The 24,185-nt window shown below is 38.8% G+C and overlaps 1 protein-coding gene across 2 annotated transcripts in view; it reads left to right on the top strand.

The window, feature by feature from the left end:
• VPS54 overlaps positions 1-24,185 on the top strand; it is a 96,397-nt gene that overhangs the window by 41,233 nt on the left and 30,979 nt on the right. For both annotated transcript variants that reach the window (XM_089139669.1, XM_089139668.1), the window contains exons 8-14: positions 3,476-3,729; positions 10,066-10,237; positions 10,308-10,391; positions 10,485-10,909; positions 11,770-11,923; positions 15,505-15,586; positions 21,726-21,805. In XM_089139669.1, the coding sequence (XP_088995795.1) occupies positions 3,476-3,729; positions 10,066-10,237; positions 10,308-10,391; positions 10,485-10,909; positions 11,770-11,923; positions 15,505-15,586; positions 21,726-21,805 (1,251 nt within the window). The remainder of the gene's footprint in view (positions 1-3,475; positions 3,730-10,065; positions 10,238-10,307; positions 10,392-10,484; positions 10,910-11,769; positions 11,924-15,504; positions 15,587-21,725; positions 21,806-24,185) is intronic.

Below are 24,185 nucleotides of genomic sequence, written 5' to 3'. Positions count from 1 at the left end.
CTGGTAAGTTCCCTTGCTTGATCAATGAAATCAGATTTCCTCCCATATAATTTCCTTGAGTTGGAACCTCAATTTTGATCTCCAGCTTCCCCCAGGATGGGCTGCATATGTGGAGTTAGAGTTTGCTAGCACACATTATTATGGAAGTTTTGGAAACATGAGAAAATATCACTCTTTAGGAGAAGTAAATAGACCCACGTAGTCCTAGTGCAATAGTCAATAAATATGACAAATTACCTATGCAAGACAAAGAAACAGTCTGAGAAGGACCCCACACTATAGAGTGAATAATTGAAAAGGAACAATGCTATGATGGTCTGTAATAGGGTCATGCCTAGTATGTTTGGCTAAAATACAAACCTCTCAATAAAATCATTCAAATTACATCTTTTAACCAAATCTAGAAATAACTTGGACAAAATAGGTAAAGGAATGTGGCCAAGAGGCCCAAGACGATGATGCCACTACAATATAGTAAAAAGGGTATGAGAGGTGGAACTAGAGGCCGTAGAGTTGATGGAGACTCGTCTAACAAGTAGAGCCCGCCTTTCTATCTACTATTGCCAATTGTGCGCCCTTGTTTCCGGTCCTGAAACACACAATGAGAAGGGAAATATGTTATTTGTTGTTCATATCATGAGTAAGGCTACTAATAGATAAAAATTAGCTGAAAACTTAGGAACTTGCAAAACAGAAGATAGAGTTAGAGAAGGCTAGCAGATAATAGTTCCCTTCCCAGAGATACGGGAAGAGTCCCATCAGCCGTTCGAACATCCTAAGCAAATGGAATAGAGGAATAAGTATGAAACAAGGAAGATGAGCCATTCATATGGTCGGTTGCTCTAGAGTCAATTATCTTGGAGGGGTAAGTCGAATTGACACTGTGACAACTGAAAATACTTATGGAGGACTGTGGATCAGCGGAGGGAACAATAACAAAAGCTACACTCACACTGGAAGTTGGCGTTTTGGAGAAGACATGTCTAATTTAGACATCAACTAGCGAAGGTGTTGGACCTCGTATGAGGAAAGTGGTGCTGGAGAACTCAGAACTAGCTTGGTTTGCAGATGCTTGATTGCTGACCCGATTTCCATTCCTACGCCCCCCCCCCCCGAATTTTTGGGTTGTCCAAACAACTACCTAAATGTGTGTTTTGTATGACGTTCTTTTCCACTGTACTTACACTTCACTGGACTGCGAGAATCGCTAGAACCAGCCACTAATGCAAACTTGTTGGATGTCTGAGAGTGTACCATAGTTGTCATTTGACTATCCTCAATGTCAACCATATCATAGGCTTGCTCTAAAGAAGGAAAAGGTTCCTTGGAAAGAATCTATGCTCGAACCTGATCATACTCAATATTCAGCCTTGCTAGAAAGTTATACGCTTTGACATTGTCTTCCCACTTTTGATAAGCTGCAACATCTGCAGCACAGGATGGAATAAAACAGGTATAAAAGTCAAGGGTCTAATAATAGCCTTGAAAAGTGTTGTAGTATTGAGATAGCGTAAGCTTCTTTTGTTGTAACTATTAATTTTCTTTCTAATTTCAAAGCACTGAGCATCATCATTCCCAATCTTGGAATACAGTTCCTTGGCAACTCTAAGTCGTGGCAGATCAAGAAGAGAAGGTAACTCTTTGCAATACTTGGTTCAATGGAATGGAGAAGAAATACCGTAACCAAACATTCATCTGTCTCCCACTTATCTTGATCCGTAACAGGTGAAGAAGGCTTGGTACAAGTTCCATGAAGATGGCTAGTAAGACCACGAGCACCAACCTCAAGAGAAAAAAGAAAAAAAGAAAAAAAAAAAGAGATCAAAGAAGGTATTTAGTCGCATTAATCTTAGTGGTCAACTAGAAAGGAGAAGAGTTATGGTCCCAAAAAATAGATGAAGCAGGAGGACTGTCAATACCATATATACCAGAAGAGGCGGGGGTAGCTGGATTAGCCATTGCAAGAACCAAAAAATGTTACAGACTAAGGAATAAATTTTGTAGTAGGGGAAAAATACTCAGAAAAAATTTGGAACAATTTAAAAAAAAAAAAATTATGGCACATGGATGCTTCTAGAACCTATCTAGTTCAGTTCGATGGAGAGAAAATGAAGCGAGGGAACTGGTTGGGTTTTTTATGGGTTTGATTGTCCTGGAGTTCAATGGTTCTAGATGGAGGAAGAAGGCGATCGGTTAGGTTGCAGGTTGAAGAGGCAATGGGTTGGGTGATGGAGGAAGAGGCGATGGATCTCAGATTTCTGGTTTTCAGGTTTTTCTATCGCAGGTTTTCCCCCCCCCCCCCCCCTTCTTTTTCCTTCTTTTCCCCCCCTCTCCTGGATGTGGAGGCCATTGTGATTCAAAAAAGGAAACAAAAACTTGATGTTTTCAGGTTGCGATGGTGGATGGCTGCAAGTGGTTGCAGGCGATGGAAGAAGAAGAATGAGATGAGGCGTGATTGGTCTGGTTTGTGTGATTGGAGTTGCAGGTGGTGGAATGGTCTGGTTTCTGCAATGCGTGTGTGACGGTAATGGCTGCAGATGTCATGGCAATGGGTTGTAGGTGGATAGTGATGGGAGAGGAGAAAATGGTGGTGCTTCTGGTTATCAGTGATGCTGCAGGTGGTTGGCGAGAAGCAGAGAAGAAGAAGAAGTAGCAGAGTTCTCTGCAATGATTTTTTTCATCCTTTCTTTTCTTTTCTTTGTAGAGGATTTTATTTCCTTTTTCTTCTGTGCTCTGTGATTGAGAGGGAAGATGAGAAAGAGGATGGTGCTCAGTGATGGATTAAAGTTGGTTTTGATACCATGTTGGAAGAGTTGGAGAAATCCTGACTTGTGTCTAAAGGACACAACAAGAACTTTATTTATGGTCATAACCTACCATATACAAAGCAAATCGTATCTTCCTAGTTTGGGAATATTACAAGAAAATAAAAGACAATAAAGGATCCTAGCAAATCTACCCTACACAAGGAAACCCCAAATATGGATTTACTACTAAATTTGTCTTACAACAATATCTTTTTTTTTTGGTAGAAAGTCTTACAACAATATCATATATATATTTGAAATGTTATTATGTGATATAAACTGATTTTTCTAAAAGGACAAGGGGAAGAACAAAATAAGTTGACTTGAATTGCTTATAAAAATCCACTAGTGTTGCAGTAGTGTGGGGTGATCAATTTAGTCAATAAATTGGGAATGTCAAAGCATTTGTTTTTTTAAAGAATATTTAAATTTTGTCAAACGTATACCAACTGTTGAAATACAATATGATAAAATAATGTTTGGATTTTGATGATAAGTATTACTTGGCTTAACAAATTTTAAACCTTTGGAAAATGTCTCCTATTCAGTGCTTTTCTCTGGTTACCAATGTATTCCATGGTACTAATTCCATCTGAATTTTTACTAGTGCATCTTCACTACCATCTTAAGTATGACGTAATGTAATTCTCTTCCTTTAGTGATTGCAGGCACGTTTATTACGGGCTGCAGAAGTGAAAAAAGCCATTGAGTGGATTATGAGCAACCTGGATGACTACTTTGCTGCAGAATCTGTTGCTGCAGCTGTTGCACGTGGTGCAGTAGCTGCAGAAATAGCGCAAGATACTGATGGTCTGCTTAGTTCTCCGGTGCCATATTCTCTTCAGAAGACTGCTTCTAAGGTCTCATTTCAGGGAAAGTTAAATGATGCTTCAAGTCCGTCAAATATGTCAAGAAATTTCAGGTATTTTTTCTTTTGTTTTTTTAATTACTTCTGCTCTGTGTGTGGGGTTGTCATGGGGACCCGAGGCATTGGGGGGGGGGAATGATAAGGCTCTTGCCTAGGTGTGCCACACACACACGCACACACATATGTATACATGGTGGGAGATCTCGCTCTCGAGCTAAAAAAATTGAGATCTCGACTGAGATGGTGAGATCTTGGTCGAGATATACAAATTTTCTGGCATAAACTCGGTGGCTCATCTCGGTGGGTTTTAGGGCCCCGGTTGGGCTGAAACTTGGTATTTAGTCTATTTAAGGCCTTTTGAACACACTGGTGGCTTTATATTTGTGAGAAAATAACCCTAAGTATGTCTTCTAAGTCGACCCTATGTGTAAATTGAAATGCTATGAAATGCAAGGTTAGACAACATGTAATGTAGAGATATCAAGTAATTCAAGTTATCAACTATCAAGTATCAAGTACATTACACATCAAACTATCAAAGAACTTGAATGTCTTCAAAATTTTACAACCATAAGAAGTATTAGACTTTTAGTAAGTCATAAATCATAATCCATAAGTTCACAATCACAAGAGTACAAAACTACAAGACAACAAGAGTATCACTTAGCATTCTGCATCAACTAGTTTTGAACGGTGGCCATGTATGACTCCCAAGTCAACTCATCACTGTACTATGTCACATATCGGTTTATGTGGAACCGATATGTCTCCATGTCAGAATATTGGAGGAATAACATTCTGGGGTAACCATCAATCGTGGGTGGGTGAAAGAGCCATTGTTGCTCTTGTTGTTCGTGTTGCTGTTGAATATATGGGTAGGGGTTTCTAAACCAATCAGTCAACAGCCCACCTTCACTCCTATATGTGTACTCTCTAGGTGCAGGGTCTTGAGGAATAGCATGATCTCCATAAGAAGAATACCAAGTGTAATCTGACTCGGTGCTTTGATCCCCGTATAGGTACCCCGATGACTGCCAACTGGCCAAACTTTGTTGTTGTGAACCATTGTGACCATGATCTGGGCTCATGCTTCCCATGTTCAATTCAAGATCCTGTATGCTCGCATCATCATTCGTTTGCCCCTTGTTTGATCTGCTCTTCCTACTCCTAGTATTAGTCCGAGAGATAGGGGAACTATGGCTTGTATGTATCGGATGACTCAGACCTAGTGGAGGTGACTCCCTTTGTTGACCCTGACTTCCACCAGCAACACCACCAGCAGCCTGACTACCTTCATGACTCGATGGCTGACTTGGGCCACTTGGCCCTCCGGTATCATTGGCATCATCTGAACTCCCACTACTAGACATCACTGCAGTTGTTTCAAGTCGACCAGGTGGCTCCACAAATGATACACTTGGTCCTACTGATGCTGCTACAGCAGCTTGACCCTCATCAGAAGACATGTGGTCAGCCACAACATCTGGGCCCATGGCAGCAACAATGGTAGGATCCGGCCTCCCTCCTGGCCCATCCAGCACTGGGCCACCTTGATCCCTAACCCATTGATATATAACATCATCTTCCTCATCCTCTGCGGGGGGCTCGTGGAATATATTAGTCAACTCAATCGATTTTCGATTTTCGTCGTCTATATCATCTTGTATATGCCCTACCCTCAATCTCTGTTATAATGCACATACACTAAGTCCTCGAGCCTCTTACTCCCCAATCTGTTCTGTACTTTACTATGAATGAGCGAGAGGTGCTTCAGTTCCTCTCACAATCAGAGGATGAGCAAGACTATGAGAGTACTTTAATTGCTATGTCCCTGAGATTTGGCGAACTAGTTCCTATAGCACCCACCAGTCAGCTGCATTACCAAATATAGGAAGGCATTAGGGAAGTAAGTCTTAATACTTATATAACTTATTAGTTATTATTTACAAAGTTATAATAATGGACTATTTACCAAGATCATTTTTTTGCCTCGTTGCAACCACAGAAGGCTTTCCAAAACTCCTAGAGGCATCCCTGAACTCACTGATTTATTCACTAATTGTTCAATTATTGTACTTTTACTACTGTATATGCACTAATGCAAGAAGTTGAAGAAATAGTTGAATAAGTTCTCACCTCTCCATTAATTGTCCCCTGCATGATGGGATTTGACACAAACTTCTCCACCATGTCTTGCACCGCATTCATCAACCTTACATTAAGCCCCAAATCATTCTTTTAATGGTACTTTGGGTTGAGGTAGTAAGCTTGATTGTGGAAATAAAAAATTTGGTTAGTGATTTGGTTGTTTACTTGTTTATAAATTATAATTTATAACTTATAACTTATAACAAATTAACAATGTAAATTAAAGTAGACAACAGAAACTTAAAGACTTAAAAGTGACTCACTAGCCAAGTGCAAAGGATGCATCAAGTGCGTCTCCCATCTATCATCGATGATCCTCTCGTAGGATTTGAAGGAGCCAGGGGCAGCAACTCTAACCAACTCTTTCATTTTCTAGAGGGCAGCATATATGTGGGGCATTGTGGGGTTCTTCTTCGAATCCACCATCCTTAAAACAAAAACAATAGGGTCTAAAATGTCCACTGTCTTATTCAGCTGCCTCCAAAAGGAATCATAAACAATGGTTTGTTGGACTACTAATGCATCAGGATGGCTAGATCCATGCCAATTAAACCACTCCTCACTTGCAAACATGTGCCATAGACCCACCACTTTCTTTTGGAATCTTTTCAGAGCTACATAATTGGTGGCAAATCTAGTCAATCCATGTTTGACTAGATCACCCTTACAGCGGTTCCTTATCATCTTCAGCACATAACCATGGTTATAAATAAAATTACTAACCCTTCTAGCTTGTCACCACAACAAGTGATTGACTTTCTCTTCCCCAAGTCCTTCAACATAAGATCAATCGAGTGTGCTGCACATGGTTTCCAAAAGAGGTTGATCCTGCTACTCTTCTTCTTCATCAACATTTCACCAGCTTTTTCGAAGTTAGCATCGTTATCTGTGACAATTTGGACAACATTGCTTGGCCCTACCTCGAGAACCACCTGCCTAAGAAGCTTGTAAAGGTAGTCAACATCTTTGATTTTATCTGAGGCATCGACTGACTTAAGGAAGGATGTCTTTCCATTGCAGCTCAACATAAAATTAATGATGGACTGTCTAGTAGGACTAGTCCATCCATCAACCATCACAATAACACCATATGTTGTCCATCTTTCCTTTAATGGACCAATGTATATTCCTCCACCTCCTACTTCACCTTTGGTAAATATTTATTCATTACTTCCCCAGCTGTTGGGGCCTTTAAACCCTACACCTGCCCTAGCAACTACATTGATCATCCCCTAATAGTATGGTGTTTTGGCTACATTGGCTGCAATGTTGTCGTAGAGCATTAATTTGCTGATCGCCAATCTTGCTTCCTCCTCACTAGTGCCTTCTCTACCTCTAGCAAACATATATGGAATGCTTCTTTGATAGGTGTCTTGATGCTTGAAGAGGGAGGGGTCTTGGTCAAATGTGGCATCATAATGTGCAGTCTTCCTCCTTTCTGTCCTCTCACTTCCATGAAAACTATGTCTAGGTGGCATGGATGCCCTTGACCCCGAAAACTGGGTCGATTTGGATACTTTAAAGCATACGCAGGTATCATTTCGGCCCGATATGGTATCGGGCCGAAATATCGACTCGTATCGACCAATATTTTGGTCGATACGAAACGATATGGATACATTTCGTGCCTACTACTACATTTCGTTTCAATTTGGAATTTTGCAGGCATTGCGGTCGAAATTTCGACCATTTCGATCGAATTTTTTTCCATGGTTGCTATTTAAGATACAAGTCTACAACATTTTAGAATTATTTTTAGATAAATAAAAACATGTAAAAACAATTTATAAAATAACAAAACACACACTTTGTTCTAAGATAACATATATACAATTCTTGAACATGGTTGTATTTTTAACATAAAGGACATAATATGAACATCATTTAAGAAAAAAAAAGAAGATAATTTTTGATAGAATATTATTTTTCGTAATTATTTTATGTAAAAACAATTTATAAAACAATAAACACACACTTTGTTCTAAGATAACATATATAAAATGCTCGAACAGACATGTTTTTATTTTTAAAATAAACTACATGATATGAGCATCATTTTAAAAAAAAGACGGATAATTTTTTAATAAAATTTTATTTTCATAATTATTTTATTCAATTTTTTGAATAAAAAACTAAAAATAAATACAGCAAGAATGATATTCAAAATATGAATACATGGGGTTGTAGCCCTCTCAATGTAGTTAAACAAATGATAATCACATTCATATCGTAAGTATTTTTTTATATTTTTTATTTTTTAGATGATATACTTTAAATACAAATATTCAAAAAATAAATTAATAGCAGAAAATTAAGAATTAAGAATTTTGATTAGTTTTACTTTCTCACTTGGGACAAGATATTGTGTTCTTTGTTTTCCACATGCGGTTCCATTTCGTGATCATTGAAAGATTGAAACTGACATACAACAAGAAACACAACCTTTTCTTAACTTAATTAAATCAGCTACATGGATTGATACAGAAAGGAAAAAGGTAATGAGACTGAGGAAGTGAGGAGGGTTTGGAGATTAGATGAATAATGACAAATGAGAGGTGGGAGCTAAAAAGGAAAAAGGAAGAAAGAGAGATAAATGTTAGACGAAGAATGCATAGCCCACCAAGTTAGGAGAATCTTAGCTGAATGGGCGCTGCTACATGGGTTCTTGCTGCCTGGTAGGCTCTATCTGAGGTCATAGCAGGTATGAACCTAGACTATGCATGTTGTTCCTCGCAACATCATTTTATGTCTGTCCCTCACTTGCTCCTTTATCCTCTTCAATTAGGTGGACATCATTCTTGACTGGGGTGCCCATTGGTCTCCATTGAATATGATGCTACTACCTTAGGCTTAGGCATGTCATTGATTGGAAGGAAGTTCCAGTTTAGTTAAAATCTGCTCAGTCCTTATTTTATCTTTCCTAGTTCTTTTGCACTCCATCAAAACTCATAATTTCACCAAATTCTGTCCATTTCAATTTAAACATTGTAGGAGAACTTGACCTTACATATTTTTCATTCTCAGTTGTATCATTCCTTAATGATGTGGCAGAATTTTCTGGGTATATTTTGGAGTTTCCTAGACATGACCTGGGGATCCAAAAGGGGTTCGTTTTATAGAATTTACTCCTTATTCCATCTTCTGGAGGGTTTTGGAAAGAAGGAAAAGACTATTAAAAATAACTTGAGATGCTTCCTAACAATTTTGCTGACATCAGCTCTTTACTTATTTGATTGGGCTTCAAGGTATTTCATAAGGGATCTTTTTCTTCTGATCAGTTTGCTTGCTCAAAAATTGATGTTCCTTCAGATGTTTAGAGGGTTCCCACTTACCGTTTCTGTTCTTGCTGCATTCATTCCTTCTGATAATGGTTTACATGTGGTAGTCTGGATAAGTAAGGTGCAAATCTGGATTCTCTACTGACTTAATTTGGAGCTACAGACTGATCTCTCTTTTTTTCTTTATTTTTTATTTTTTGATCTTCTAAGAAATTATCTTTTTGGAAGATGACTGACTTTCAAGCTAGTACTTCCAAAAAATACGGGAAGGGAGGGAGGGGACCGCAGTTGTCGAGGCATTTCTTGGCAGGGAGAGGGGTTTACGCTTCATCTGATCAGCAATTCTATTTGTTGAGACACCTGTACCTAAAAACCAAGTGTTGGGACCTCTACATGTGACTGCTCTTGAGCCTTTCTCGTTTGTGCCGTTATGGTTTTTTAGTGTATCATATTTAAATTTGTTCCTAATAAATTGTTTATAAAATGTATGTTTGCATATGGTTGATGCTTGGCGTAGCTCCTGGGCTTTGGCTAGGCATCCCTCCTAAGGTGCCATGGTGGCCGGCCATCACCTAGATGCCATGATAACCGTGCACAATACTGTAAGCCACATATAACAAGCTAAAGCAAACAAGTCCTGGCTCATTAACTATGATACAACTTCAATTGAGATGCTTAAGGGAATTTGAGTATGTACAGATTTTATTTTCTGTTTTCAGAAACATTTGATTTTTCAGTGTAGCTCTTCTATTTTTTGATATTTTAGAATAATTTTTTAAAATAGTTTCCTTGAAGCAAAAATAATAACTCAATTCATCCTAGGAATCACATCCTTGGTTGTTTCCAATGTCCAAAATCTCGTCCCGTTTTGGTGTTTCCGGTGTTTTCTGATGCAGCCTCAGTGTGTTTCATCTTAGAGTTGATGCTTAAATAGCTTGTGGGTTCTGATACAACTGTCATGCAGAGCTGATGTGCTGCGAGAAAACACAGAAGCTGTGTTTGCAGCTTGTGATGCTGCTCATGGAAGATGGGCAAAACTCCTTGGTGTTCGTGCTCTTCTGCACCCTAAGTTAAAATTGGTGGAGTTTTTAAGCATTTACAACATCACTCAAGATTTCATTAGTGCTACTGAGAAGGTACTGACTGTATATGAGTTGTAATACTATTGTTTGTGGTTATGATGCTAAATTGCTCTTACATGAACAGATTGGCGGAAGGTTGGGGTATAGCATCCGTGGAACACTACAGTCACAGTCAAAAGCCTTTGTTGATTTCCAGCACGAGTCTAGAGTCAGTCTCTCTTACAATGCTGAAGTATATTAGTTCTTTCTAAGTTGTACTACATATTCTTGCCTTACTTAACCGCTTGATTGATTATTGTAGATGGCAAAGATTAAGGCAGTTCTTGACCAAGAAACATGGGTTGCGGTAGATGTACCTGATGAGTTCCAAGCTATTGTGGACTCACTCCTTTGTTCTGAATCTTGTATCAATGGAAGCCAGCTTGATGCTTCTGTTAATATGGCTGGAAGCTATATTGAAGAAATCTCAAAAATGAGTGGTCCACCCTTGGTAGATGGTGGGGAATCTTATTCTCAACAGCATGTTGAGCAGCCTGACTCTGTTGAGAATTCAGTACATGATGGCGGGCAAGTCAAATCCACTTCATTGTCTAGTGGACAACAAGGGAGTAGAACTGATGTTTCGGCTCTTTCTACTCGAAATGAAGATGGTTACATGAAGGAACAAGGGAAGTCTGCCTCTCAAACTCTTGTATATAAAGGTCTTGGTTATCATATGGTGAATTGGTAAGATACTTTTTGCCTCCCCCTTTCTTTTTTTTAAACACCGGAGTTATGAATCTTCACTCTTTCTTCTGATTCCATATGCTATCTCCTTTTCACTTGGTTCGGTTGTGTGATACTGATTCATCAACTAGTTTCTCATTATTTAAGCTATATGCATTGGAACTCTCGGTTGAAACTGACTGCAATTTGCAAATTGTCTCTGTCTCATGTAAAATTGAGATGCTGGGTTTGAAATCTGCCCAACAAGTAATATAAGTTTCACTGATGCACCATCTAACTTATGGAGACCTAGCTGGAAAGCATGACGAACACTATAAAATAATGATCGAGTAATCCCCTTAAGAGATCTGCACAAAAAAAGAGAAATATTAAACTACCTCTTATGACACCACCTGCCCTAATGGACCTCCAAAACTTGTGCTTGGGCTCCCTACATATTCTTGCCACATGCTATGCCTCGTTTATTCTTCAGGACCCCTTAACCAGTGATGAGGTGATTCTTGCCATTCTAGACATGCTATGCCTTGTTTATTCTTTAGGTGAAGTGCCTTAAAAATGACTTGAAAGCTTTATTTTTGTGAAATGGTGTTCATGTGGTTTTTTGGAACTTCAAACTCGCTTTTTAACTTCACTCATGCTTGTCTTAAGCTATGAGGGGACCGTTGTGGTTGGTTTGAGATCCTTTATCACTAGAATTCACTTATAGACATCAAATCTACATGTAAATATGGCATGGTGACATGAGACATTTCACAATACTTTTTTTACATTTAGTATTCCCACTTTCATAATTTTTTCCCTTGAATTTATGGTGGACTTGCTGAAGTAATTAACCTAAGCAATGTTGTCTTCTACCTCAGTGGGTTGATATTGCTGAAGATGCTGTCAGAGTATGTTGATATGAACAATTGTTTGCCTGCGCTGTCACCTGAAGTTGTGCACCGTGTTGTAGAACTTCTAAAATTCTTCAACACGAGAACTTGTCAGCTTGTTCTTGGAGCTGGTGCCATGCAGGTATTGTTTGTTTTTATGATTTATAGCAGCATAAATGAATAAGCAACAATAATAGTTGGTTCCTGGAATTGTTCATCATATTGTTATTTTCAATTTAATGTGTGCGTGGATTGACCATTCTACTTTTTTGTGAAGTTTGAAGCTTAAAAGTATTGGAGTTTGCTGGCATGGTGGGAGATCTCGCGAGATCTCGCGCCGAGATCTCGCGAGATATCTCGTTTTTTCACATTGGCGAGACGAGATGGAGGTCGAGATCTGCGAGTTGGGATATCTCGCTCGAGATCTCGCCATATCTCGCCATATCTCGCTATATCTTGCCATATCTCGCCATATCTCGCCATATCTCGCCCTGGATCTCGCTGGAACTCTTAATTTTTGCATTTTTTTGTGGATTTTGGCTGAATTTTCACTTGCAACTACTCTTAGCACATCTACAACAAGGAAGATCAATCATTCTCTACTTGTCTTATGAATTTATGATTTAATGACTCATATAGAACTTCTAATGGTTGTATAATTATTTTATTCTTGAAAATTGAGATTGTGATACTCATATGGATGGAATTTTGATGACATTTAAGTTAGTTGATGCATTTGATATACATGCTTTTCATTTATATGCTTTAAAGGTTCTATATTACATGTTGTATAACATTACATTACCCTAATCCTACTACATTTCGGTTTCACACTATGGGTAGACTTAGAAATCATACATAGGGCTGTTTCTGACAAATCCAAGGCCACCAACGTGTTCAAAAGGCCTTAAATAAGCTAAATACCAAGTTTCAACCCAATTGAGACCCTAAAACCCACCGAGATGGGCCACCGAGTTGACGCCAAAAAATTGTATATCTCGACCGAGATCTCACCGAGATGGTCGAGATCTCTCTTTTTCAAGGTGGCGAGATCTCTCTCGAGAGCGAGATCTTCTACCATGTTTGCTGGAACCGTATATCATTTGATTGAGTTGGTTGAATGATGTCATTTCCTTTCATCTTAGCTGCAGAATTTTTCATTGGAAGTGAAATGAAATCAGAATGAAGTGGAATATGTGTTGAATCCGCCAAAATATCCTCCATCCATCTCTTTTTCAGAGAAAGATTTTGAACCTATTATTCTTTCTTTTAAATTCCATGCCCTTTCAACCTTGTAAACTCTAAATTATTTTGCCCACTATTTTCAGAACTATTATTATATTATTACTATTATTGTTGTTATCATAGAAAAAAATTCGAGGGAAACTCAAGTTTTGACAAAGTGAAAATGCGAAAACTTGGTGGGAAACTGGAAAATATTAGGGAAACTTAAGATTTTTTCATGCAAGTTTCAACATCAAGTTTCGACAGGTTTTAGGGAGTATTTTAGGGTGTGACCTTTGCATTGGCACATGCATTTTGCTAAAAAGATCAGTATAGATATGTCATCCAATGTACATAACGTCAATGTAGAGTTGTCTGAGAAGTACACTATAAACTTAACTACTTAAGTACATAACATTCAAGATATAACTTCTAAGTTCAAAACATCAAATACAAAGTAACTGACTATAAAAGGAAAGTACAACTTAGTGCCAAAAGGAGTGCCTCAGTAGATCCATCTCGTGAGCTGAGTAGTAGTGTGCTTGTAACAACCTCTCCTCCAACCAACGAACATAGACATCCCATGACATTTTATGCCTATGGTTGTTAAGGTAATTGACAATTGCAGCTATATAAGTCTGGTCATCAACATGCCTAAGATAACCAATTTGAGGGAATACGTAATTTGCATTGGGAAGTCCTAATGGAGGGGGTATTTGAGGAAACAAAAAAGAAACAAAAAAATCAAAAAATTGGGAAAACTATAAAACTTGCAGAAAAAGAGTCTCAGGTTTCTATGAAATTTTCCATGTTTCCCATGAAATTTGGGAATTTTTTTTTTCTCATGAACCAGCTGGTCCAGTTGGGGTGAACTAGGTTTCAGGTTTCGACGGTTTCAATCGAAACTTGGGATTTTTTTGGGTCACCCAAAGTTTCGTTTTGAGGTTCCAAAAGTGCAAAATTTCGCATGTTTCGATCAAATTTTGTACATTGGTTATTATTATTATTATTTTTTGTTTTGGTTGAAGGATGCATACATAGTGTTGTGAGCATAGTTGTCAAGGCGTTGCCTCGACGTCCGAGTGCCTTCGGAGCGCCTCAAATCGGCGTCGCCTTATTTTTAGGCATTAAGGCAACCGCCTTAGGGTAGGAGGCGTCACCTTAGGCGCCTCGGACCCCTTATACCTTAAGGCATCCGCTTTTTTTCCTTTTTTAAATCACATGAAAGATGCCAAATTGAAGGCATATATTGAATTACTTATTAGATTCCGATTGTAAAGTATCTATTGTTTGAACCTATATGCATATTTATAATGACACCATATGTGATCAAAATAAAAAAAATAAAAACAAACAAAATCAAAAGAGAATAAGTTCTTGACTCAAGTTTCACACTCTCACTCTCACTCTAATCCTAATCTCTTTCTCTTTTCCTCTCTTCTTCTCTTCGATTCCCACGACGACACTCCGGCAAGCAGTGGCCAGCGACAGGCGACTTCTTCTCTTGGTCTTCCTGCGACTTTTTATTTAGGACCTACTATGTGTGGTTTGTAGTATGTTGGATGACTTGAGTTAGGCTAAATGAGATGTACACTATAAATTTCACTTAAAACGCCTCAACCGCCTTAAAAGCGCCTCGGAGGGCGCCTCATTGACTCATCGCCTCAACTAGCCTAAACCGCATTGTATTGCCTCGTCGCTGTGACAACTACGGTTGTGAGCTTAAGAGATTATTGCTCAGAGAAAGTTTGGTTATTGATAGCTACTGATGGGGAATTTATAGTTTATAGTTTGACCAAATCCTAGTTTGAGTAGGGATAGAAAACCAATGTAGAACTGAAAATAGGAAATAAAAGCAAGACAGAAAATAAATAAATGAAGGAACTCAAGACTCCAATACGAAATAGGAGCGGAGCCCATGTGCAAATCCCTCCCTCTCAATCCTAATGTTAGTGCTAGATTGAGGGGGACTTTTTTGTCTTCCTCCCAACAGACAGATTCATTAACCAGCTAATTTGATATCATAAATGAATGTCATATGAGGAGTGTGCATTTACCCATATGTAGCTGGTGGATCCTGGCTACCCTAATCTCTAATACTGCTTAGGTGGATGTGGCCTTTAAACACCTGCATACTCTGCCCAAGCACATTTCAGATGCCTGTGACATAGTTATTTTTGTCAGTTTCAGAATAGTTATTCAATTGATTTTAATGGTTAATCCGGTAGTGGCATCCTTATTCTTATCCTATTATGCTTAGGCATTTAGCCTAATTATTCTGAATAGATTCCACTATTGGGTTGCTTTTTTAATAGTAGATGATGATTTTGGTGCTTCATAATTGCTCTTATAGTAATTAGTTTGTGTTACATTGTAATATTCTGCTATATAGTTTCAGGATTTTAGCTTGTGCTTGTTTCTTGTGCTCCTTATTGCTGCTTTTGATGTTATCAAGTAATAGCTTTTGCTCCGCTTGACTTTTTTCATGTGGCATTGCAGGTGTCTGGTTTGAAGTCTATTACTTCTAAGCATTTGGCTCTTGCTAGTCAGGTTATCAGTTTTACCTGTGCTATTATTCCAGGTACATTGTATAAGTTGCAGTTCTAATTCCTACTTCCAATGGAGATAATCTGCATCTTATTCCTTTCTATGATTTTAGAGTTCGTGATAAAGGATTTGATGGTTTTCTTTACTTCGTCACATGTCTAATCATTTTTTTGGGATGTCTTGTAGTAGAAGCTAGACTTTGTGATTATGATATTCTTTATGCTGATAGAACTGTGGAGAACAAGAAATTTTGTTGGGTAGTTAGGGGTGTAAAATTTCAATTGTCTTTGTCGCTCTCGCTCCCCCCCACCCCCCGCGTGTCTATCTTTCGCTCTTTGGTTGATTTAGAAGATGCTCAAAGAGCAGACCCAATAATATTTGGTACTAAATATAATTTATTCTATGTTGTGGTTTGATTTTTAAAGAGTTACTAGCAAACTTTCACGTGCATATGCATGTTGTTTTTGTTATTTTTTGGAATAGTTCAAATATATAAATGTTTTATTTTAGGAGGAGAAGAGATTAAGAGCGAAGGATAAGTTATCCCTTTTTGTATATAAAATATATAAATGTTTTATTCATTGATGTGGTAATTGTTTAGTAACATGTTTGTATAATTTTTCCCCCTGGTAGCGAGTAGGCTTTTCTTCTTCACCCACAAAAAAATGTAGGCTTTAATATGCTTTGTAAGTACAAGTTTTTTTCTTTTACCAAAAGTATAATTTTTCTCTTCTTTTTAAAAGAGGCTTTGTACTTGGGTTTTTTATTGTGTTAAAGTCTTGATGGTGAGAGAGTGATGGAGAATGGAGATGAAACGTGAGGAATTTGGGTTTTTTATTTGGTTGAAAATTGTTTTATAGTTTTGGTTGAATATTCAAAATGAACTCAGGGTAGTTATTGAGTGGAAATAGGGGTTCCCCCCCCACCCCAAGTTCTGAGGGATGTTCCTTTGAAAGTGTGAATTTATTTTGATTGTTTGCTTTCTGGTTTTTTTCTTGTTTCATTATTAATTTAAGGGATTAAGAACGTGAATTGTGTTTTTTCACCAGGGAGGAAAATATAATTGAAATTTAAGAGAGCGGATTTTTTTTCCAGGGGTAAAAGAGTGGAAATTATTAATTAAAGAGGTTTTTACTTGTAACTCCCTTAAGTGGGGGTGAAACTGAAGGTGCCTTCCTTTAAGTGCCAAAAATTAATTGTGACTCTCCTAAATATTACAAGTTACTCACACATAACAGATTCATTTAGTCTCGTTAAGTCCCAAAATATAATGACCAAAATACACTCTTAATATCAATTTACTAAACTACTTCACATGCCCAACCCTTAGGTGGTCCCCCTTCACCCATCTTCTTCCTGCAACTTTCCGAAAACCACCCACCACCGCCGGATACCACCCTCTTGGAGAGAGAGATCGCGTGTTGAAAGGATTCAAACAAAAGTGGATTAAAGAGAAAAAATTTTGGAAACCCTACATATGGTATCAGTTTTCTTTTAGGGACACTCGCTGCTTAAATCATCTTATGGTTTTGAATAGAAAACTCTACTAGAGGTTGAGGTTGGGTTTTGCGAAGATTGCCATCCCTACTTTCACCAGGGAAAATAGTCTGTCTGGAGCTTGGAATATTAAGTCTTACAAAGGTCACCAAATCATTGGTTCGTTTTATGATTTCACTGCAATTATTGGCCCCAGTGGCGCTGGAAATCCAATCTCATGGATGTCATTAGCTTCGTACTTTGTGTGAGGTTTGTACATATGCGAGGTGCACAGTTGAAGGATCTTATATACACATTTGATGACAAGGAGGAGCAAAAAGGTTGGTGGTTTCATTGCAATTATTGGATCTTATACCCCTTCTCTCGCCCCAGATCTCTCTCTTCCCAAATCCAAACCCCTAAAGGCAGGTGGTTTCATTCCAATGAGAAATTTTTTGATTGTAAATAATATTAATAGGAGAGAAATAAGGGAGGTGGTAATTTGTCAGGTGGCATAAGGTTTGAGGTAAAATGGTGTTAGTTGAAGAGATGTACCTTTTTCTTTTGGGTAATCGATGTACCTCTTGAGAGAACCTACTAAGAACAGGTGGAGGTATTCATTGCTCTTAAGAGGGAGTTGTGTTCAGAGATGTAACTGATGATAATAGGTAGGGTTATTTTGGAAAATTGGGACTTTTGAGGGAAGATCTATCTGCTGAGGGCATGTTGCAGTATTTTAGTCTAGTAATGAAGAGATGTGAATCTTGTGAGGGAACCCTCTTAAAAGATGTAATTATTGAGGATGTAATCCTAAGTTTATACTTTTATGGTGCTATGAAGTATGATATGATATAATATGTAACCTTTTTGGGTCAATTTAAAGTATGCCTAGAATAGTTGTCAAGGCATCGCCTAGATCAAGTGGACAATTATTGTCACCTTGTTGGTGATGCAGGTCCAGCACTAAATTGAGACCATTGGGCTCTTTTTCCTAAATATAGGTGTAGGGTTTGGGCCATATAGGTATTGGGCCTTTATTCCATGGGTTTTCAATGTAATCGGTCAACTTAATGGGGACTTAAAACAGGGATGCATGAGTTGAATAACAAAAATACACCTTAATTTTATTTATGTTTCTTTTTTCTTGGAAAGATTTAATTTAACCATTGTTTGTTTAATTTCTAGTTCAGTTTAAGTTGCAGGATTTAGGTCTTTCTGGTCTTATTTAACTAGTAAATACGATCTTTTTGTTCAAGCTTGCATACATTAGTCCTAATCTGTTTTTATTTCTTTAGGTCCCAATGTTCCATTAGGACTTATTTTGTGAGGCTGGTTAGGGCCGCATTCATACCACAGGATTCATTGTGGGAAGAATGGTATAGGACTCTAATTAAGAATTTTCTTGCTGGTTGCAAAGAGCTGTTGCTGTTGTTTTCTTCTCTCATTTGTGGGACTGGTCTGTGAGTCATATTTGGGCTGAGACTTGGAGCAAGACTTGATGAGTTATATCCAAGTTGTGGCTAGGATTCTTGCCTTCTCAGTGACTCATATCCAAGGTCTGTTGTGACCTAAGGGCACTCTTCATTCATCACATAAGTTGATACACTAAAGGTTATATCAGCAGCACAGTTGTTAAGGCGACGAGGCGAGGCAAGGCAAGGCAATAGAGTACAACAAATACCAAGCAAGGCGGCCTCAGGTCTCCTTGAGAAAAAAAAGGAGCCAGGGCGCCTAGGTGATGCCTTGACAACTATGAATTTGGCAGTAAGGTAAGCCTGCTGGACCACTTATTCTTAGCCCCATTCTGCAGTTTCTTGACCATCCAATCACTTTTCTTGGTTATCCTGATTCTCTGAAAAACCCAAATTCAAACTTTAATCTACCCCATTTAAAGCCATTAGATCTGTCCCAAACTCTTAAGTGAAGTTACGGACAACTACAATTATCCTAAACTCCAATTCCTGACTTATGAAATTAGAGTTTCCTCCAAACCCTAATATCAAGAACTTGAATATATCCCAATCCCATTTAGATCCTGCTTAACTTTAGGGGAAGACCTTTACATGCCCACCTAGGTTTGATTGGTGGCATCCCCATCCCATGAGCAAAAGCCATATTTCTCCATCTCAATGATTTCACCCCATAAGCTACTCTCTCCCAGCTAGTAGCTCTTAAGCTGGCTGTTCTACTTGACTAAGTAGTATCCACTTGAATTACATTGTGATGGGCAGCATACAACATTTTTCAGTCTAGCAAGCTGTATATTTCCATGGTTCAATGTTCTGTGAAATTTCCCAACTTTTTTTTTCTTCCCCCTGTCTGTTTACTTAGTGTTCAGGTGTCTTTTCAGAGGTGAGATGTTTTGGGCTTAGGCCTTGCGCAGGACATTAGTTCTCTTTGGGTGAAGTAGTTTCTAGTTTGTGATAAAGGGTAAATCAGCCTAAAGAAACCGTGAGATGAACTGCTTGAAAAATCCTATCGTGTCTAATCCATTTGTACCAATTTTTTGAAGGGGATCATGTGCAATGGCAAGTTTTTACATATGGTTTCATGCTTGAGGTGGGTAATGGGGGCAAATCCATGTTTTGAAGTTTCAGTAGTATGGTGATCAAGCTCCTCAGATCAAAGACCTTGAAATAAGTGAAGTTGCAGTTAAGAAAGATGTGTTGGTGGGGATCATATAGCAGGTCCGGGGGTTGGGGTTTTGTAAACATAGACTGAAACTAGAAGAAACAGAGAAGGAGAAAGCAGAGAATTCACATCAACTGTAAAAGGTTTCATGTGAATTTTAAAAGCCGCGAATTCCACTCAGTAAAATTAGGAAATCAGTCACAAGAGTTAGAGACCAAAAGGAATAAAAAAAGACCGAAAACGGCTGACAGAACCCTTCTTAGGATTAGCACCAGGCACCAATCTCGAGACCTACTTTTTCTTCCCTATTGCCCTTCTATTGTATTCTAACAGGATTACTTGGGTTTTAGTTTTGGGTAGGTTCAGATATCTCTTTTGCAGGAGATCAATCCTTCCCTTTCAGAATTCCATATTTCAGGTGATGGACAATTTGTAGTCATGTTAGACGAAAGATTTTTCCACTGTGGTTCAGGTCCTCTTTTGGCCTCCTCTGATCTTGACCTGCCAAACGTTCGGGCATACGATACTCTGTTTGTCAGTGGCATTGTGTTCTGGATTTATTTCTTCTGTTCAGGCACAGAAGAGGTTCCTTTACATGTTATTTTGTACTTAAATTCTTATTTGCATGGTATGAAATCTCGCGTATTAAAATTTCGCGAGATTTCAACATTGGTATTTCGGTGAAATTTCAAAATTTCGGTGAAACCCTGGTGAAATTTCAAGAATTTCGTGGGTTCTTTGTAATTGCTACATAGTGTATTCATAAGCTCATCAGAATTTCACATGCAAGAGACAGAAGCTCCCATTGTGGTTCCAGTTTGTGATTTTCAACCATTTTGACTCTGTTCTTGCTCAAACCAAGGGGAAACTCGAAACCGTTGCCAGCAAACATGTGCTTGATGTAGATGGGTTTCTCTGCTGATGATGGATGCAATACACATGGAGCTAGTGTCTCGTCAGAATTTCATGTGCAATAGACATAAGCTCCCATTGCGGTTCCATTTTTTGATTTAAAACCATTTTGACTCTGTTCTTGTTGAAACAAAAGGGAAACTCGAAATCGTTGCCAACAAACGTGTGCTTGACGTGGATGGGTCACTCTGCTGATGATGCAATAAGCATGGAGCTGGTGTCTGGTTATGTTCAGTATATTTCAGAGTCATGTAATGGGATGTAAGAGCGCAATGCACAACGGATCCAACAGACTTATAGTTAGGTGGAGCAAGAGACTGACATAGCAGCTTGTATTAGCTTAGGCCTTGAGGATTTTGTTTGGTTCTGTATTTGTTATGAGTAATGACTTATGAGTTGGTGTTTTGTAATTTGTTAATTGTAATTAAGATATGACTACTTTTGGGATGTTCTACTTATGCCTTATGTGTTTGTCATGCACATTTTAATCAAGTTTCAACGTTTTCTTGATTATCAATTGAAAATTCCTTATCATTTATGTCAATTTATATTTCAATCATATTAAGATTTGTGAAAATACAACATCTAGTTTTGTCCACTTACAACCAAGCATGTGCGAATCAAGAAGTTCAATTTGTATTATGTGTTACTAGATAACCTTGCAAATGTGTTTATTGGCCTTAATATATGTTGTCCACCAAAAACCAGGTCAAAATCTACCTTAAAACCCACTAAAACCATCAACCAAAACATTTTACCAGGTTTTAGTGAAATTACGATGTCTCGAGCTGGTCGAAACAGTGAAATGAAACGAGCTTTCAAAGCTTGCTCATTTGAAGATGGTTTTTGTTTGAATGATGTCAATGTGCATAACCACAAGTCCTCTGGACCAACCAATTTTTATCCATGTAAGGACTGTGTGCGTCAGTTTGCATCTCTTACTTTCTGTGCTGTCAGTGCTCTGCTGAGTGCTACTAGCATTTTATTTAAAAATGATGATTGTTTGATTATATTTATATAGCTCACCTTTTGAGTTCTTTCTCTTATTAATTTTTTTTTTAAAAGTGTCTTCAGTTTGGATATTTTATGCTTTTATTGTCATACAAATTTTTTTATTTAATTCTTACATTGTACTTTTGTCCTCTGGAATAAAGAAATCAGACGTGTTCTTTTCCTCAAAATACCGGAGTCTCGTAAGCCACTGCTTTTGTCTGAGATTGATCGTGTAGCGAAGGTATGATTGCCTTTGATGCTTCTCTGTTGATCTTGTTGTTGTACAATTGTACTTCACTGAACAATTGTTTTATCAGAATTCACTTCCAATGTTAATTATAGTAGCTTTGCTATGGTCTATGGATGAAGAAACACTCTTTCTACTTCTGAAACAGATATGCATCCCAAGAAAAAAAAAAGTTAGGAAGCGTAGATATTAAACTCCAAAAAATGAGATTTGTTGTTCTTTAAAAGTGACCGGAAAACAACATCTAAAGTTGTCATTGTAGCGGAAATTATGATGAATCCAGTTGGCTAACAGAATTGACCATCAGTTTGCACAAGATGATTGAACTAGTGTTGAAATTTCATGTGTGTAACCAGAGGGATGAGGTTTCTTACTTATCTGTGTTGGGCCTTCGCTTTTATTTGTGTCTTAACTTTCCAAACTGAGAATCTCTGCTACCTAAAAAAAATGTTCAAGATCAACTAAATCTAAGGCCACCATTGTGTTTAGAAGACCTAAAGTAGGCTAAATACCAACTTGACCCTTAAAAACCCCTAAGATGGGCCCTCGAGATTTACCATCTCGCCCGAGATCTCGGTTTTTCTCAAGGGCGAGATTGCCCTTGAGAGCAAGATCTTGAGCCATGCTTAAGGCTTGTCTCCTACTTAAAAGGGTTGTCAATGCCTTCATCTGCCAAGCCGCCATGTGTATGCGACTATGTATGTTGTCAATGAAGTTGTACCAAAATTTTCAGCATCTTGCCTAAAGGGTGTCTTAGTCAATGCTGATGTGCTTGATATGCTTGATATGCTTGATATTCCTACCCTGTTATTCCTATGTCTTCTGTTTTGGATTCCAGCTCTCTTACTTAGCAGGATCTCCTCCTTAGGGGATGCTTAGCCCATTGTGAAATGTCCCACTACCCATACCTACTCCATCAGGCTCATAGGATGCAAATAAACCCCGCTTTAGCTGCTCCAGGTACACTAACTCCTCTTGCATTGGATACCCAATCTCCATTTAATCTTTCTTCACCCTTCACCCATTGTTTCAGATCCTTCTTTTGAATTTTGTCCTGTTGTTCATAGACGGGTTCAAACTTTTATGCAACATGCCACTTCTGGAGTTGTTTTGAATGACTCTCTTTCCCCTTCATATTTGCCTTTATTTCCTCATTGTCATTTTGTTTCTTTTCCTGCAAACTGTTATAAAGCTGTTTGTGATCCGAAGTGGGAGGCTACCATGAACATTAAAATGCATGCCGTCAAGAAAGATGCCACTAGGAAGACCGTTCATGCTCCTCTAATGCTTCCGTTCATCCCTGCTTAGCCCCTTCACCGCCTAGCCAAGAAGACCGTATGACCGCTGATGGTGGTCTCCCCGACAATCGCTTTCTTTCTGCTGATCTGTTCGACGGAGTTCCTCCTCAATCCATGATTGACACCCTAGAAAAAATCTATGTTGAGGACCCTGATGTTGATGCTGCAAGGCCTTCCGTCTCTTCTCCGGCGACTGCTACTCCTCCGGTGATTGCAAACACCTACAGTAGAAGAAGACTGTCCAAATCTCTGCCGCCGGTGGTGCCCGACTCTTCTCCCGAGGTCCTGAACCATTCCTGCCATAGTCTGGTCTCTGGTGACCCTGTAGCCACGCTGAAGATTCCCACTGCATCACTTGGACTTGCCAATCTGCCTGATTCCAGTTCCGATGTGCTGCTGCACACGGATCGAGCTCCGCCGGCTTCCATCTCTATCGATCTGCTTCACAATGCTGGAGAGCCGCCTGACCCTTCTGAAGATGGTATAGAGGCTCTGATCCATGTTGATCACGCCTCCATTAACCTATCAGCTCCTCCTTCCTCGACGAACAAAGCCGTGGATCGCGCTGACTCCTCTCTGCTACACTTTACCGCTTCTCCCTCTTCTCCTAGCGATATTGCCCCTCTCTCCCAATCCCCCTATTTATCCACCCTCAAACCCTCTCCCTTTCCCTCTATGGCGGCCCATCTTAAATTTCGAACCAAGCCCATATCTCTTGGCCCATTTTCTATTTTGGGTCCCCCTCCTTATTCTCACCCTAATTCCATCTTGCTTTGCCCATCGTCCTCCTTTGATCGTGGCTCTCCCCCTAGCCCAACTCTCAACCCCTCTTTCCACACTTACTGAAGCCCAGACCTTAGTCTCTTCAGACGACACTCACGTTTCCAAACCTTTGATTTGTGAATTAACCCCTATTGTGCCCACTCTTGACTCTCCGCTCTCCTCTCCTACGCATGATTTTGATCATGTTGAGTGTAGACGGAGTAATCGTCCTATCAAAGGGTACAACCCACTCGGTAATGACTTCCTGGTTGGTCTCAATTCCTCCAAGAGAAAGAAGAAAAAGAAAAAGAAAA

Source organism: Hakea prostrata, chromosome 11 (assembly GCF_041222555.1).
Source record: "Hakea prostrata isolate BN-2017 chromosome 11, UWA_Hpros_2, whole genome shotgun sequence".
NCBI lineage: Eukaryota > Viridiplantae > Streptophyta > Magnoliopsida > Proteales > Proteaceae > Hakea > Hakea prostrata.
The sequence above is the reverse complement of the archived record's forward strand: the minus strand, read 5'-3'. Positions and strand labels throughout refer to the sequence as shown.